At 39.0% G+C, this 13,605-nt stretch overlaps 1 protein-coding gene across 2 annotated transcripts in view; it reads right to left on the reverse strand.

Moving 5' to 3' along the window:
• The window catches only part of Camta1 (calmodulin binding transcription activator 1), a 774,560-nt gene that overhangs the window by 746,001 nt on the left and 14,954 nt on the right, over positions 1 to 13,605 (reverse strand). For both annotated transcript variants that reach the window (XM_005404072.2, XM_005404071.2), the window contains exons 2-3: positions 10,629 to 10,698; positions 5,647 to 5,765 (exon numbers count right to left, since the gene is read on the reverse strand). In XM_005404072.2, coding sequence (XP_005404129.1) covers positions 5,647 to 5,765; positions 10,629 to 10,698 — 189 coding nt within the window. The remainder of the gene's footprint in view (positions 1 to 5,646; positions 5,766 to 10,628; positions 10,699 to 13,605) is intronic.

Raw genomic sequence — 13,605 nt, forward strand, 5'->3', positions numbered from 1 at the left:
TAAAAAAAAATTTAAAAAAAAAGTAATGTGGCTTGTTTAAAAGCAACAAACTGGAGCCAGGTGTGGTAGCACATGGTTGTAAACCTGGTACTCAGGAGGCTGAGGCATGAGGATCACCAAGAGTTCCCAGTGAGTTCAAGGTTAGCCTAACTACACAGCGAGACCGTCTCCAAAGAAAAAATCTGAAATGAAGTATAATTTAGTAATTCCCAGTCTGAAAGTCTATTTTTCTTACCTAAATACAAAAAGTTGGGGCGGAGGGGTAAGTGTTTCAGGACTTAAAAGGGTTAATTCTCTCCCTAAAACCTGTATAACTGTACTCGGGTTTTTTTTCTTCAGGCTCCTAGGTGTGGCTTGAACTGTATCATCTATATCTACACTACTCTCTATATAGCCATCTTTACCAATGAAAAATACATTTTTAATATGAAAACCTCTGAAGCTACCAAGAACTAAAAGCATGTGATACCACTTTCTTTAAACCATCAGTACAAATTAGAATTGTCTGTTTACAGAAACTATACTAAAAGAAGAAATGAAAGGTCAGTAATAGTTCAAAAGCAGTAGAACACAAAAGTGATCTGAGCACAGTTAGGGCAAACATGTTCATTATAAAAGGCTGATGGTGCTACATTAGACTGGCTTTGGAAGAACGCCATTTGAAATTCAGAGCTGAAGACTGGGGAATGCAGTAGTTATATTTTAAGTCAAACAGCTAATTAATAACTAAACAAAAGAAATTTCAGTCTGGACAACATATATGGAGTACTAATAAGTATAATTATGAAGTAGTCATTTGTGCAATCAGGAAGTTGCATTAACATAATTATTTTTGGCTCTGGGCCTTAAAAATATTAACTTAAAATGCAGAAACCTTATAATTAGTTCACCTAGTAAAGATGTGAATACCAACTGATTATGAAATAAGAGTTGATTCCATTAAAGAACATGCTGTAAGTTTAATACATTCTTTTTCCCCTGCCCTGAAAATAAAAATCAGACCTAATCCTTAAATTATACACAGGTACAAAATTTCTACTTGTAATATATTTTGTTCATTATCCACAGCCCACTATTAATATTTATTATTAAGAATCAAAACTATCCCCCTAAGAAATGAGTGTTGCTAGTTTTAGGAAAATCATGCAAAAATACACTAAGTTTATATCTAACGCTTGAAAATGCAAATGAAAACAGAAGGCAAACAATTCCATAAAACAAAAGGACTTAAAATTACTCAACAACTGCAAGATATTGGAGAACTCCACTTGAAATTGCTCTTGGGACACACCAGGAAAGAGTGTGAGCCCTGAAGTCAGGCTGCAGGGGCTACAATGCCCATGCCTCCACTTCTGTTGACTCTGGGAACACTATTTAATGCACCTCCACAGCTGAGGTTTCCGCACCTATAATATGAAGATAATCAAATAACCTACATCATACAATAAATTCAAGGATTGTAATGGCTTAGATCTAGAATGTCCCCCCACAGGGCTAATGTGTTCAGAGGTGGGGCTCCAGGAAATGGACTGGGTCATGGGCTGCTATTGCTGAGGCTGTTAGCAAGGGTCTGGTAGGCAGAGGCGGTTCATGGGGTTTGTCTCTCTCCCCGGCTCCTCCCTCTCACTCCTGCTTCCTGACTGCATGACCTGAGCAGCTTTCATCCACCCAGGCCCCTCCTCCATGCCGCTTCTACGAGCAGGCCTGCCAACTATGGGCTGAAACTTCTGGAAGCATGAGCCAAGACAAACCTCGCCTCCTTTTCAGTTGTGGGTGTCAGGTATTTTGTCCCCGTGGCCAGGAAAGTAACGAAGACAAAGATTAAATGTGATTTTTCATGTAAAGGACTCAATAGTGCCTAGCATACAATAAATGTTCAACATTTATTGGTCTCTACAATTATTGTTGTAGTCATCATCATCATTTCCTTTATGGTCTTTGGAACTGGGCATCAGTGTGGTTGAGAATCCATAGTCTAGAATTGATCTGTTTTTAGACATAACATTTAATTTATTCGGCAACTGCAAATAACATTCAAGAAGAACAGGAGATTTTGTATCTTCCAATAGGCTAGAAAAGGTTTTTTAAAAAAAGCTAGGCCAATGACCTCTCTTCATCTTCTCACAGTCTTCCTTTAAAGGACTGCCAGCTGTACCAAATACTTGCATATGAACTCACAAATCTAATCTTCCATTAACTCTTTCTAATTCAAAACTGCATTACAGAATGGATTGGCTAGGTACACTAGGGCAGTTTAGAGTTACGGGATCTTTAATTAAAAGCCTAAACAACAAATAACAGAATGAAAGTTCCTAGAAATTAGTAAGTAACACAAAAGAAATTAAACTTAGAAACAGTTCCTATCAAGTATGCTGTCTTGACCCAATTATCTAACTCCTTTATACCTACATCCCTCTCATCCCTAAAAGGACACATTACCCATCTTACAATACCATTATATGGCTTAGGAAACATATAAAATAATCACTAGCAAAGAACAGGTACTCGATAAATATCTCAATGAGCACAAACTCCCTCTGCCTCCCCCCAAACACTGCACACACTCAGGCACACATACACAATATGAAGTCACATTATACCTAGGAGTTCAACTGCATACACCCGGGGGAGGAGAACGAGCACAGGGGATGGAGAAAGATGACAGCTGCCACTTCTTGGAGGCAGCTCAGGCTGCCAGTTTTACTTGGCAAACATGCTGTTCAGAGGAGCTGGAAATGCAGTTCTCCAGGGCACTCAACTGCTCTCGGGCCCACACACCTCCTCCAGTTCCAGCCCCTTGTCTCAGGAAGATGGATCTGAAGAAAGGCAGCTTTCACACAACACACCTTCTGAATAGAAGTGGAGTGCTTCATGTGGCCCTCAACCAAAACCACCGCCATCTATTCCAATTCCAGCAGGAAAATGAGCTCTTCTAATGGCCATGCGACTCCCGCCTGATGGGCAAGTTAAGGGATTTCATGCGCAATGTTGACTCAACAGGATTTTCCCTCACCTAGGACCACAGAGCTCCAGGGAGAGGTAACTCGGTCTCCTTCAGGTTTTAATGTCAGCATGAAGAACGGCAAGCTGAAGAACATGGGGAAATGCCAATACCCAGCAAAACCAAAAGGAGTAAGCACTTTAGTAGCTGTCCTGATTGTTTTGTTTCTACTATTATCCAAGCCAGTTCAAAATAAAATAAAACAAAACCAATGACGGAATATCACTATGTAACACCCTACGGAATTAACGGCTCACACGTGAGTTTTCTGCTGTCACACATAACATTCCTCTATTTTGCCTAAGCGAGAAATAAACAGGAAAAGACACGCCAAGGTCCTTCACATAGAAACAGGAGCCAACCTTTAAACTCAGTTCTCCTAAGAATTTCTGTCAGCGTTGAGCTGACAAACCACTGAAAGGATACAAGATCACGGGGCAAGGGAACTTGTCGCTGCCCCTTGAGCTGTGCTACTTCCTCTGGCCTCCACCATTAGGAAGCTGTTCTACTACGCTTACTGCAGCTGTGACAGCCTGTACAAAGCAGCCACCTTTTCCCATCTAGAACCCCAACTTCTCATTTCTCCAGTCAGAGGCAGGACACACTCTCCTCTCTCTAACTGGGAAGACAGCAGCCTGAGTCTCCAAAGGAGTATGTGTGTGGGGATCCTGGGAGAAAATACAGATCTTATTTTCTTTTACTCTCATCCTCTATAAAAATTCTTTACCAGCATTTTATAAGATATCTAATATATTGGTAAAACACCCCACATAAATAATTTAGAGGTAAATAAACATGGGAAAGATAAAAGGCATGGCTTAAAGTTCCAAGAAAAAGTCTGAATGCCACATATCTAAATTTACCAACTACATTTCTGACACTGCTAGTAAGACTCTTAAAGACACCAATTGTAATCATTAGACCATTTCTGGTTTCAAATATAATATTAAATTATAATTATACTGCCAATTTCGTAAGAAACATAACACTGAAAAACATCTATTATGTATTTTTTTATACTTATAAACTGGAGCTAATGTATAATAATATGGTATCAAATATATGTTTCAGGGAATACTAAGGAACATACTGAGTTTTCAAATAATTCATAATGTAGTAGAGAATTGCTAGTTTCCAAATAGCACTATGTTGCTGTTAAGAACTACAATCCATGATTACAACTAATTTTCAGCATATTTGTTTTCATGTCTAAAATGTTTGAAACAGTTAATAAATAGCTGGTTAAAATCACAGGTCTCTATATTAGCTAATGTTTGTCTAAGTAAATGTATTCTACCTAAGGGGAAAACATCACTCATACATATAATCGAAATACATATATAGACCCTAAAAGGGATTTAAAATCAGTTGAGACAAGGTAACAAAGCTGTAAGGGTCTACAAAGTACTTAAACCTGTAACTATTGATTAAGTAAAGGGATTTTCATCCATGTAACCTCCCACACCTCAAAACCATTCTGACTCAAAAACCTGGCAGGATCTTTCAAAAACAGAGCCAACAGCCAGGCGTGGTGGCGCGTGCCTGCAATCCCAGCACTCAGAAGGCTGAGCAAGTGGACTGCCTCCAGTCTGAGGCCAGCCTGGGCTACACAGTGAGTCAAGGCCCGCCTGAGCTACATAGCAAGACTCTGTCTCAAAAAAAAAAAAAAAAAAAAACAATATAGTCTTATGTCCTTTAAAAGAAATTTTTAAAAAAAACCTGAGTGCCAATCAGAAGCTGGGTGCTATAGTTCACCTAAATCAGAAGTAAATGTTGAACCAGCAACACAAGTGGATTTAGATCAACTGGGAAAAACCAGTAACCCTCACCATTTGATTTCAAGGAATATAATTTAAAAGCTGATGAACATGTACCCAATTCTCATCACCACAATAAATGAACACCACCCTAAATTGAAACAGACACATACCCAATTCTTACCACCACACTAATGGCTATTATCCTAAATTAAAATACTCAGATTTTAATGTCTAAAAAATGACAAAACAAGGCACTCCTATTACTAAATATCTCAGACAAAAATTTACCATAAAAGGCAACTTCACCCAAGAAGAGAAACTGTTGTTCATGCTACACTGCCAATCTACTACCTGAATGCCAAATATACAATCTTCTATACAGCCTTTATTCCTAATAAAAATTCCTATCATCAAGGCAAAGCAGTTAATTCTCTGAGCAGGCTTTCTTCATCAGAGAGAACTAAAGCTGTTTTGCTGTCCTCCTCAAGTCTACAGAAACTTCACACTGTCAAAGCTCTGTATTGTCTGTGACACACTGGGGCTGCACATTCATTAATTCGTGACAACAGAACTAATATTTACCTGAAATGCGGGCAAGTTAACCACCAAATGCAAGACACCAAAGGCAAGAAAATACAAACACAGAAACTCATGCTCCCTTAGTTAAGTCAGCGTGCACATTCACATTTTCAATGCAAGCCCGGCAGATCCGAGACGGACCAAGACACATGTGGGTTTCTGTCAAATCTATATTAAATATCCCTCTCCTTGGCAATTTCCTAGTTTGGTATTTTGAATTTAAAGCTAACAAGAAGTAGTACTATACAAAACAACCTACAGTTTGCCTTAAAATAATTATACCCTTAAAAATAAAAATTTATCTACCTCATTAGTGTTCCATCGGTGCCTCTCTTTTGGTAAACTTGAACATTTCGGCAGACATTCAAGCAGCTTTTTCGGTAAAAAGATTTTTACATGACTACTATTGCTGTTCCCATGATCATCTATAAAGAAGAAAACAATAAATTCAGAGGAAATAAGAGAAAAGCCTCCTTTCAAGTACACTGGCAAGGCCACAAACAGCAGCTCAGTCTAGCGCTGTGGGACCATGAGCATCAGAGGGCCTCCCTGCCTTAGGCGGTGGCACTAGTCTACAGGCTTAGGATGGAGGGAGCAGGAGCCTGACCGCCAGCTTCCAAGGTAGAACTGAGCTCTGCTCTGTCACAGGCAAGCGAACAGGGACTACCCCAGCAGCTGCCCAAAACCCCATGTTTCCATGATGCACATCAAATCCAAAATGATTTAACCTGGCAAGACACCAGGAAACCTCCTATTAACCAGTTGAAAAAGTTTTAAATTTTTAAGTAGGATGAATTATAATAATATATGACTATCTTATTCATAAACTAATATCCCTTAATAAAATGTATCCTTCAAATATTATAAGGAATTGAACCTGCAGTTAGCTACCAGGTAATAAGAAGCTAGTCTCTCTACCCTAAATCTAAAAATGCATCACTTTAGGTAACCCAATTTACACGTACATATATAAAGAATTCAAGTATTTCACAAAACGTGAGTTACTTTTAAACTCCACGGTATGTCTGACTAACCTGACACCAGGCTACCAGGTGGTTTCTGCTTCATTTCTTTATATAACATTTCCTTCAGTCATTTATTTACGTACCATGTATTATTCCACTCCTATTACACAGACTCTTTGCCTGGCTCAAATATCCTTGCCGGTTGTAGTAAATTTAAAGATTCAAAACTACCCACTCCAACTTTTTTTTAATGCTAAATGAAATCCCCAATACACATCCAAAAGGTATAATGCATAACCCGATACAAAGGAGCAGCACAGTAAAACATTAAAGAGAAATCTACTCCCTCAGACAGTCTTACCAAGTTCTTTATATTAATAAGGTATAATAAAGACACGGAACTCAAGAGTTATGGGTCTAAGATTCTGGCCCAGTTCTGCTACTTTCTAATTGTGTGACCTTGGGTAAGTTACTTAATATTTTCAGTTTTCCAAATTCATCAGAGAATTATACATCATCTAATTCTCTTTCAGGAATAAATCCCTATAAAATTTACTCATTCCATAATATGCCTTACAATTCAGCAGCCTTACATAGGTATAAAGGCATTTATGTTAAAAGTGAAATACAATATATTTTCCAATTATTTACTGTACTTTTGTTTAGCACAGTCTGTTTTTTGAATATGTAAAAAAAATAATAATAATAAAGCTTTCAGAAAACCCTCTCCAAAGTTTCTCATCTGATTAACACATTTCTTCTCATGGAAAAGATCTTAAAAGGAAAATACTGAGCACAGAAATACTCTAAAAAAATTTACTGCATCATACAGAATATTTTATAGGGATGAACTTAAGAGTTTTAGCATGCTAAATCTTTTTTGGTCCATGAACTACAAAACCAATTGAATTATAATACCATTATATATTTCTACTGCAAGACAAAAACTTAAAAAAGGAAAGAATCGGAAGTTTTAATTTAGTAGCAAAAAAAGAGTAAATTCTTTAACAAAAGGAAACTGTTCAACTAAGACAAAGTTCATAGAAAGTTCTGTATTAATTACGTACTATAAAATCTTCATACTTTTATGTGCTATGCCTGCTCCCTGCACTTCATCCTCCCAAGGGAGGTGCCATGGGCCATAAAACTTTAAAGCACAGAAGACGAAAGCACATGAGCCTTTACCTCCCTTCTCTCTGCCCCTAAAGTGATTTTATTCTCATTTTTTTAATCCCCACAATATATACAAGTTTGAAAGTAGAGGCAAAATTCTAAAATCTATACTCAATTCAAATGTTCAATATTTACAAGGTATCTTTTACGAAAATAGCACTATGCTAGATGCTCAAATCGATGGGCTTCCTCTGCACTGCATATGAATGGTCATATCTCCGAGAAAGCCATTTGTTTAAAGCAGATTTCTGAACACTAATGAACAGAATAGTAAACCCTAGCTTCTATCTCTGTTTGTGATCACAACCTCATATTAATTTTCTGTCCTTTCAGTCTCTTTAAGGAACCTATCTGCCCTGCGGTAAATAAAAGCTCCTTGGGGGTGGGGGTTCCTTAACAGCACAACTAACTGCGATGGGAAAAGCTTTGGTCTCTACTGATACCAAATCAGGCAGCGGTGATTTGGCCCAAAGGCTTTTAAGATGAAAAGCAAAGCAGAAGGGCTGTGTAAGCACTGTCTCAATCAAGTTTCTAAATATAGCACTTGATGGGGATGTGCAGCCAGGGGTTAAAAAGGAATAGAAGTATGACAGGCCAATGGGTTCCCCTTAATCAGTTTTTAAACTGTGCCATTTCCAGAATTTTAGGTTCATACTGAATATAAATTGGATGATTTTAAGAAACATAACAATGGGTAAATCTTCCCACTGTATATTAAGAAGATGCCAATCTCAATACTGTGGAAGAATTATTAGAAACTCAGAAAGACAAAACGTTGAAACTTGTACTTTCAAATTTGGTGTTTCCAGGTAAAGTATTACAAAGAGAAACTTTGCTTTCACACTGGAAAAGAACTGTTCACATGGCAATCAATACTGCATAAAAGTATGTTTTCAATTAAGAGCTCCTGCTTAATGTTTAGGATAATGTTTTAGGATAACTGTAGGTGATTAACGGTAGGTGATTAAGTAACAAAATACATGTGCCAGTTTTTAAATCCTATTCGCAGTATTTAACAAAATTTAGGAGTATACATGTTTCAACTGCATCTCAGTATTCAATCCAAATAGTTAACTCTGACACTGCAGAATGGGAGTGTCAAACAAGTGACAGTGCAACATTTTATTATCATTATGCAGGAAAATATGCATGTATGATATATGACTTTACAAAATAATTTTCCAACTTCCTCCACAATAAAAACATAACTAGTGAAGCTCTTGAAATTGACAGATGATTTGCTTGGCTGACAGCTATAATTCTAGAGAATAAACCATCCTTTCTAGCCAACCTTCAAATATTTTCCAAACAATAATTTTAGAGGCACAGTATAACTTAGCTAAATCTTTCTAACATGCACAAAAATGCTTATTCACCCAGTTAACAAAATAAAAAGTAGAATTCTTGCTTTTAGTTCTGTTTCTAAAAATGAAGATTCACACTGCCAAACCATTTTTAAATCCAAAGAAAGACATTTGACCTGTTCCTTGGGGCACTCTGTGATTTACCTTTCTGGAAGGTAAATTATAACTAAATTAACTCTAACCTAGAAATGACACCTCCTTTTTATTTTGATTCATAATTAATAAAAATCAAATGATTTTGGTTCTGTGAATAACGACAAACATTATTATCTAATCAAGTTGATTATGATTCATCTCTCAACCTCTGGACCCAACTGTTCAAAATAAGTTGATACAACTGGGTAAAACTGCTAGATCTTACTGGGAATATATTTGATCAACAACTTGAAGTGGTAAAATTAAAAGGAAGCTCTACAATTTTCCGTTTAGCTCTAATTGTTATGTGCTCAGATTTAATTAGTAGGAAAGGAACGATGCAGGAAAACATAAGCACGTACTGTTACGTTCAAGGCAGTACAGTGCTCTCAGCAGCAAGCACTGCCATGACGAACCTAGGACCTGCAAATCACTTTCCTCCAAAATAAGTACTAATCAAGCACCAACTACGTGCCAAGCATTGGTCAGATTTTACATTATTCTTTTCCAAAGGAAGTCTCCAAAATGAATTAAAGCCAGATGTAGTTATACAGAAAGATGTTTTAAGGTCTTAACATATTAATATTTTTTAAAGTAGAAAAATGTAAGTAGTTTTACTATTTAACAACCTCTCTCCTCTTAGTTGTATGATCATCACATCTCTTTTTTCTATTCCTAAGTGGCTCAGATTTGTCAATCACGTTACCTAGTCCCTTGTTCAGGTTTAAGTTAACTCATACCTCTATTTATAAACCTCTATTTATCTGCATTTACTTACTTACTTACTTATTTATTTATTTAGGAGGCAGTGTCTGATACATAGTCAGACTAGTCTTGAACTCAGTATGTAGCCCAGGGTGGCACTGAACCCACTGCAATCCTGCCTCAGCCTCCCAAGTGCTGGGATTACAGGCATGCACCACCACACCCAGCTGCATTACATTTTCAATCTAAAAATATGTGAGTGGGGGCAGATAAAGTAGGGGCCTGGAAGCCCTGCAACCTATCATTCCAATTTGGGTCTGGGTGCACTTTCTCCTGTTTTATTTCATTCACTTCCAACCATGAGCTACATGTGACCAAGTAAGTCAATTTTCTATTACTGGTTAGGGATGAACATTTGTGGAACTCGACTCTTATCAAGCACTCAGAAAGGACTTTACATTGCATTCTCTCATTTCACCCTCACAATAAAACATGAAAGCTTAATCACCCCCACTTTACAGATAAACATAAGGCTGAGATTAATTTGCCCAGGAAACCTAGCTTCAAGTGGCTCGTGTGGGATTCAGACACCACCTGTGGCTTCTCCCAGAACGCCACACTGCTCCTGCTCTATGTCACCTGGTACTGGACTCTAGATTTCTAGAGCTGTTCTATTTCTATCCAATATTTGCAGAGTGCTCTGACTTTTCTGTGTGACTTAAATCCACTGCCTTTTTGATTCCTCACAGAAAGTTCAGGAGGACAGTATTCATTCTCCACCCCAGAAGGATTAAGTAACTCATCTAAGATCACACAGTTCAAGTTAAAGGCAGAACCCAGGCCTTCTAAGTCCTGGTCAAAGGCTGTTTCCACTCACTATGATGAAGAGTTACTCTCACTGCCAACCCCACCCCTTCTGTAAGTCAAAAGCTTTTTCAAATCCTACCTTCTATAGGTGGCACGGTGTTGAGAACACAGTAGGTGCTAGTTCCGCAGAATACACTTTGGGAAACGCTCTAAGGAAACAGAAAATAAAATGTAAAACTAATCTTTGAAAAAGATATATTCTGGCTCTTCTGTGATATTCCTGCCAAAGATGCAAAACCTGAATCTAATCATAAGGAAATATCAGACAAATCCAAAATGTGAAACATTCCACAAAATGACTGGCCTGCAATCTTGAAGAGGCTCCAGGTCACGAAAGCGAGAAAGGACTGCACTGTTCTGTATCAGAAGAGACTGAGGAGACGACCAAGTATATCCCAAGGTTCTGATTGGACATTTATTTACAAGGGTCACAGCTGGATCAATGGGAGTTGAGCATTTAGTGGTAGAAATGCCTCAATGTCAATTTCCTGATTTTGATTACTGTATTGCAGTTAGGGCGGAAAATGTTCTTGTTTGTAAGAAATACACAATACAGCATGTGAGAATGACGAAAATATTAGCAACTTATTTACAAACGGTTCAATGTGGAAAAGTGCTTTGCAGTGTAGGCTTAACACTGTTTCAGAACAAGATGTGTGTGGGGATCTATGCACATGCACACATATTACTTGTGTGATTCTTTATGGGACACATATGTTTAAACATAAATGCTAAGAACCGGGGCTGGGGATTTAGCTCAGCGGCAAAGCACCTGCCTGGCAAGCGCAAGGTCGTGAGTTCGGTTCCCGGTACCGGAGAAAAACCAAAAAAAAAAAAAATTGTTGGGCTTATAAATGCTAAGAACCAATGTATTCATTTAACAGTCAGTGTCAAACATCATTAACCACTTCCCACAACACACCCGACATATCCGCTCATACACAACAACCTGCTGAAGCCAACTCGCAGTTTACCAGATGGAAGAAGTCAGAAAACAACGTTTCTGCCCTCAAGCTGCTTCATTCAGATACAATTATTGAACTTCACATGAAACCATCGGCTCCTTTCCTGTTTCTAGAAAATTATCATCCCAGGACTTTTACTGTCCTTCCCTATGTGACTTGGTAGAAATGACCTACAATGCCGTCTAGATTACAACCTGTGGTGGCACCCAGCCCCAAGGACTCTCCTGGGCAGTAGGGACTCTTCTCCACCTAAGGGTTTCTGCCCAACTATCAGCGTGGAATTACAGCGTGCTGCATGCAGAGGCAGATCCCCGACTTCCTCTGACCTCTGTCGGCCTCCAGCAACAGCCTGCAGACCACATGAAGGCCAGGTCTCATCTTCATGCAATTTCTGAACTGAAATTTGAAGGTGTTTTTTTATTTTGTTTTGCTTTTTTGGTACTGGGAATTGAACTCAGGACCTTACATTTGCCAGGCACACAACTTGTGCCACTGAGCTATATCCCCAGCCCTTGAAATTTGAAGTTTTATGATGTTAGAATGTCTTACATTCAAGGCTTAACATTTTCTGGCTTTTTATTACCAAAAATAGTTTAAGTGGCCTTCAAGAAATGTTAACAATGGTCTCACATCAAAAGTTTAACATCACTAATATCTGGAGGGACACACGAATGGCTTCACACAAAAAAAAGAATTTTCATATCCAACTTCAAAGTCTGATGAAAGTGAATTAATGGTAAAATGTTCCAAATACATAACAGGAAAAACTAAGCACTAAACTAACATATATAACAGAAATATCACGGACAAAAACTAATGCTTTCTCCAGAGCATAATAAAGTCTCAATAATTAATTTAACTCCAAAAGAAACTCACATAAATTGAGAGTGAAATCTATTGAGTCCTCACCCTAACCTCCAAAACTCCAGGTTCTCCACGCACAGAAGCAGAGCACAAGAACAGGGGAGGGTGCTGAGACATGGCTGCCCTGGTCCAAGTCTCCCCTCCCAGGTACCAAGTGGAGACCCCCACAGTGCGCCTCTGCATGCCTGTAGGCATGCTGCTGAGACTCAGCCACACAGGGCGGAGCACCGGCCACGCATCTGCAGCGCTAAAGTGGTCCAGCCCAGGGCCCCTGGCAGTGATGAGAGGTTTGGGCAAAGCACCTCTCAGGACAGCGTGGCAGAGTGGAAAAGCATGAGTGTTCAAGTCAGAGGAGGGCTCGCATCCTCCCACGGCAGCAGAAGTCCTGCTGCTCTCTTCGGCTGAGTCTTCAGTTCAGCCAGACCACTGGTCCTTGCAGGAAGCCTGCAGCGCCCAGACTAGGCAGCCCTGCAGCACCTTCAGGACAGCCTGTGTTTCCTTCCCACAGAACACACGTGAGAGACCTACATACATGAAAGGAAGACCTGACATTTGCAGGGAAACGACTAAGAGAGCTGGGACCCAGCAGTGACAGGACAGAAAAGGAGAGGATCCATTCTAAAGGAACAAGGCAGACGGCAAGGTGGATACTTTTTAATGGGAAAAGATCTATGCTAATAGGGCTAAATGCTAGAAAGGAAATAAAACAATATATTACTGTGAAAACTCAGAATTTTTTTTCTTTAGGGAGGTTTTAGGGGATTATTTTTTTTTTGTTTGAGACATGTTCTCACTATGCATACCAGGCTAGCCTTAAACTCCCTCACTATCCAGGCCAGGCTAGCCTCAAATTCACAGCAATCAATTCAACAGTTCACCTCAAGAAGATCATGTAGGGAGATTCTTCTAAAATTCTGACACCCAGGCTGTCATGCTGATCAATTCAGGACACACTGTCTGAAGAGGGGACCCAGGCATCAGTATACTTTAATAACTCCCAAGTAACTCAAACATGCAAAATAAACAGTTGTATGACTCTGAGCAACTCTAATTTTCCTGGTTTTCTCAAGAGTCACATGGGAGGTTGACAACTTGATGTGTATGTGGGTCATCTGAGGGTTTCTGTTTAAATGTGGGTTCTGATTCACAAGTCTGTATGGGACCTGAAAGTCGCCTCCAAGGAGCCCCAGGTGATGCACTGCCCTGATTCATGGCTGCACCTTATGT

This window comes from Chinchilla lanigera, unplaced genomic scaffold (assembly GCF_000276665.1).
Source record: "Chinchilla lanigera isolate Chin_1 unplaced genomic scaffold, ChiLan1.0 scaffold00085, whole genome shotgun sequence".
NCBI lineage: Eukaryota > Metazoa > Chordata > Mammalia > Rodentia > Chinchillidae > Chinchilla > Chinchilla lanigera.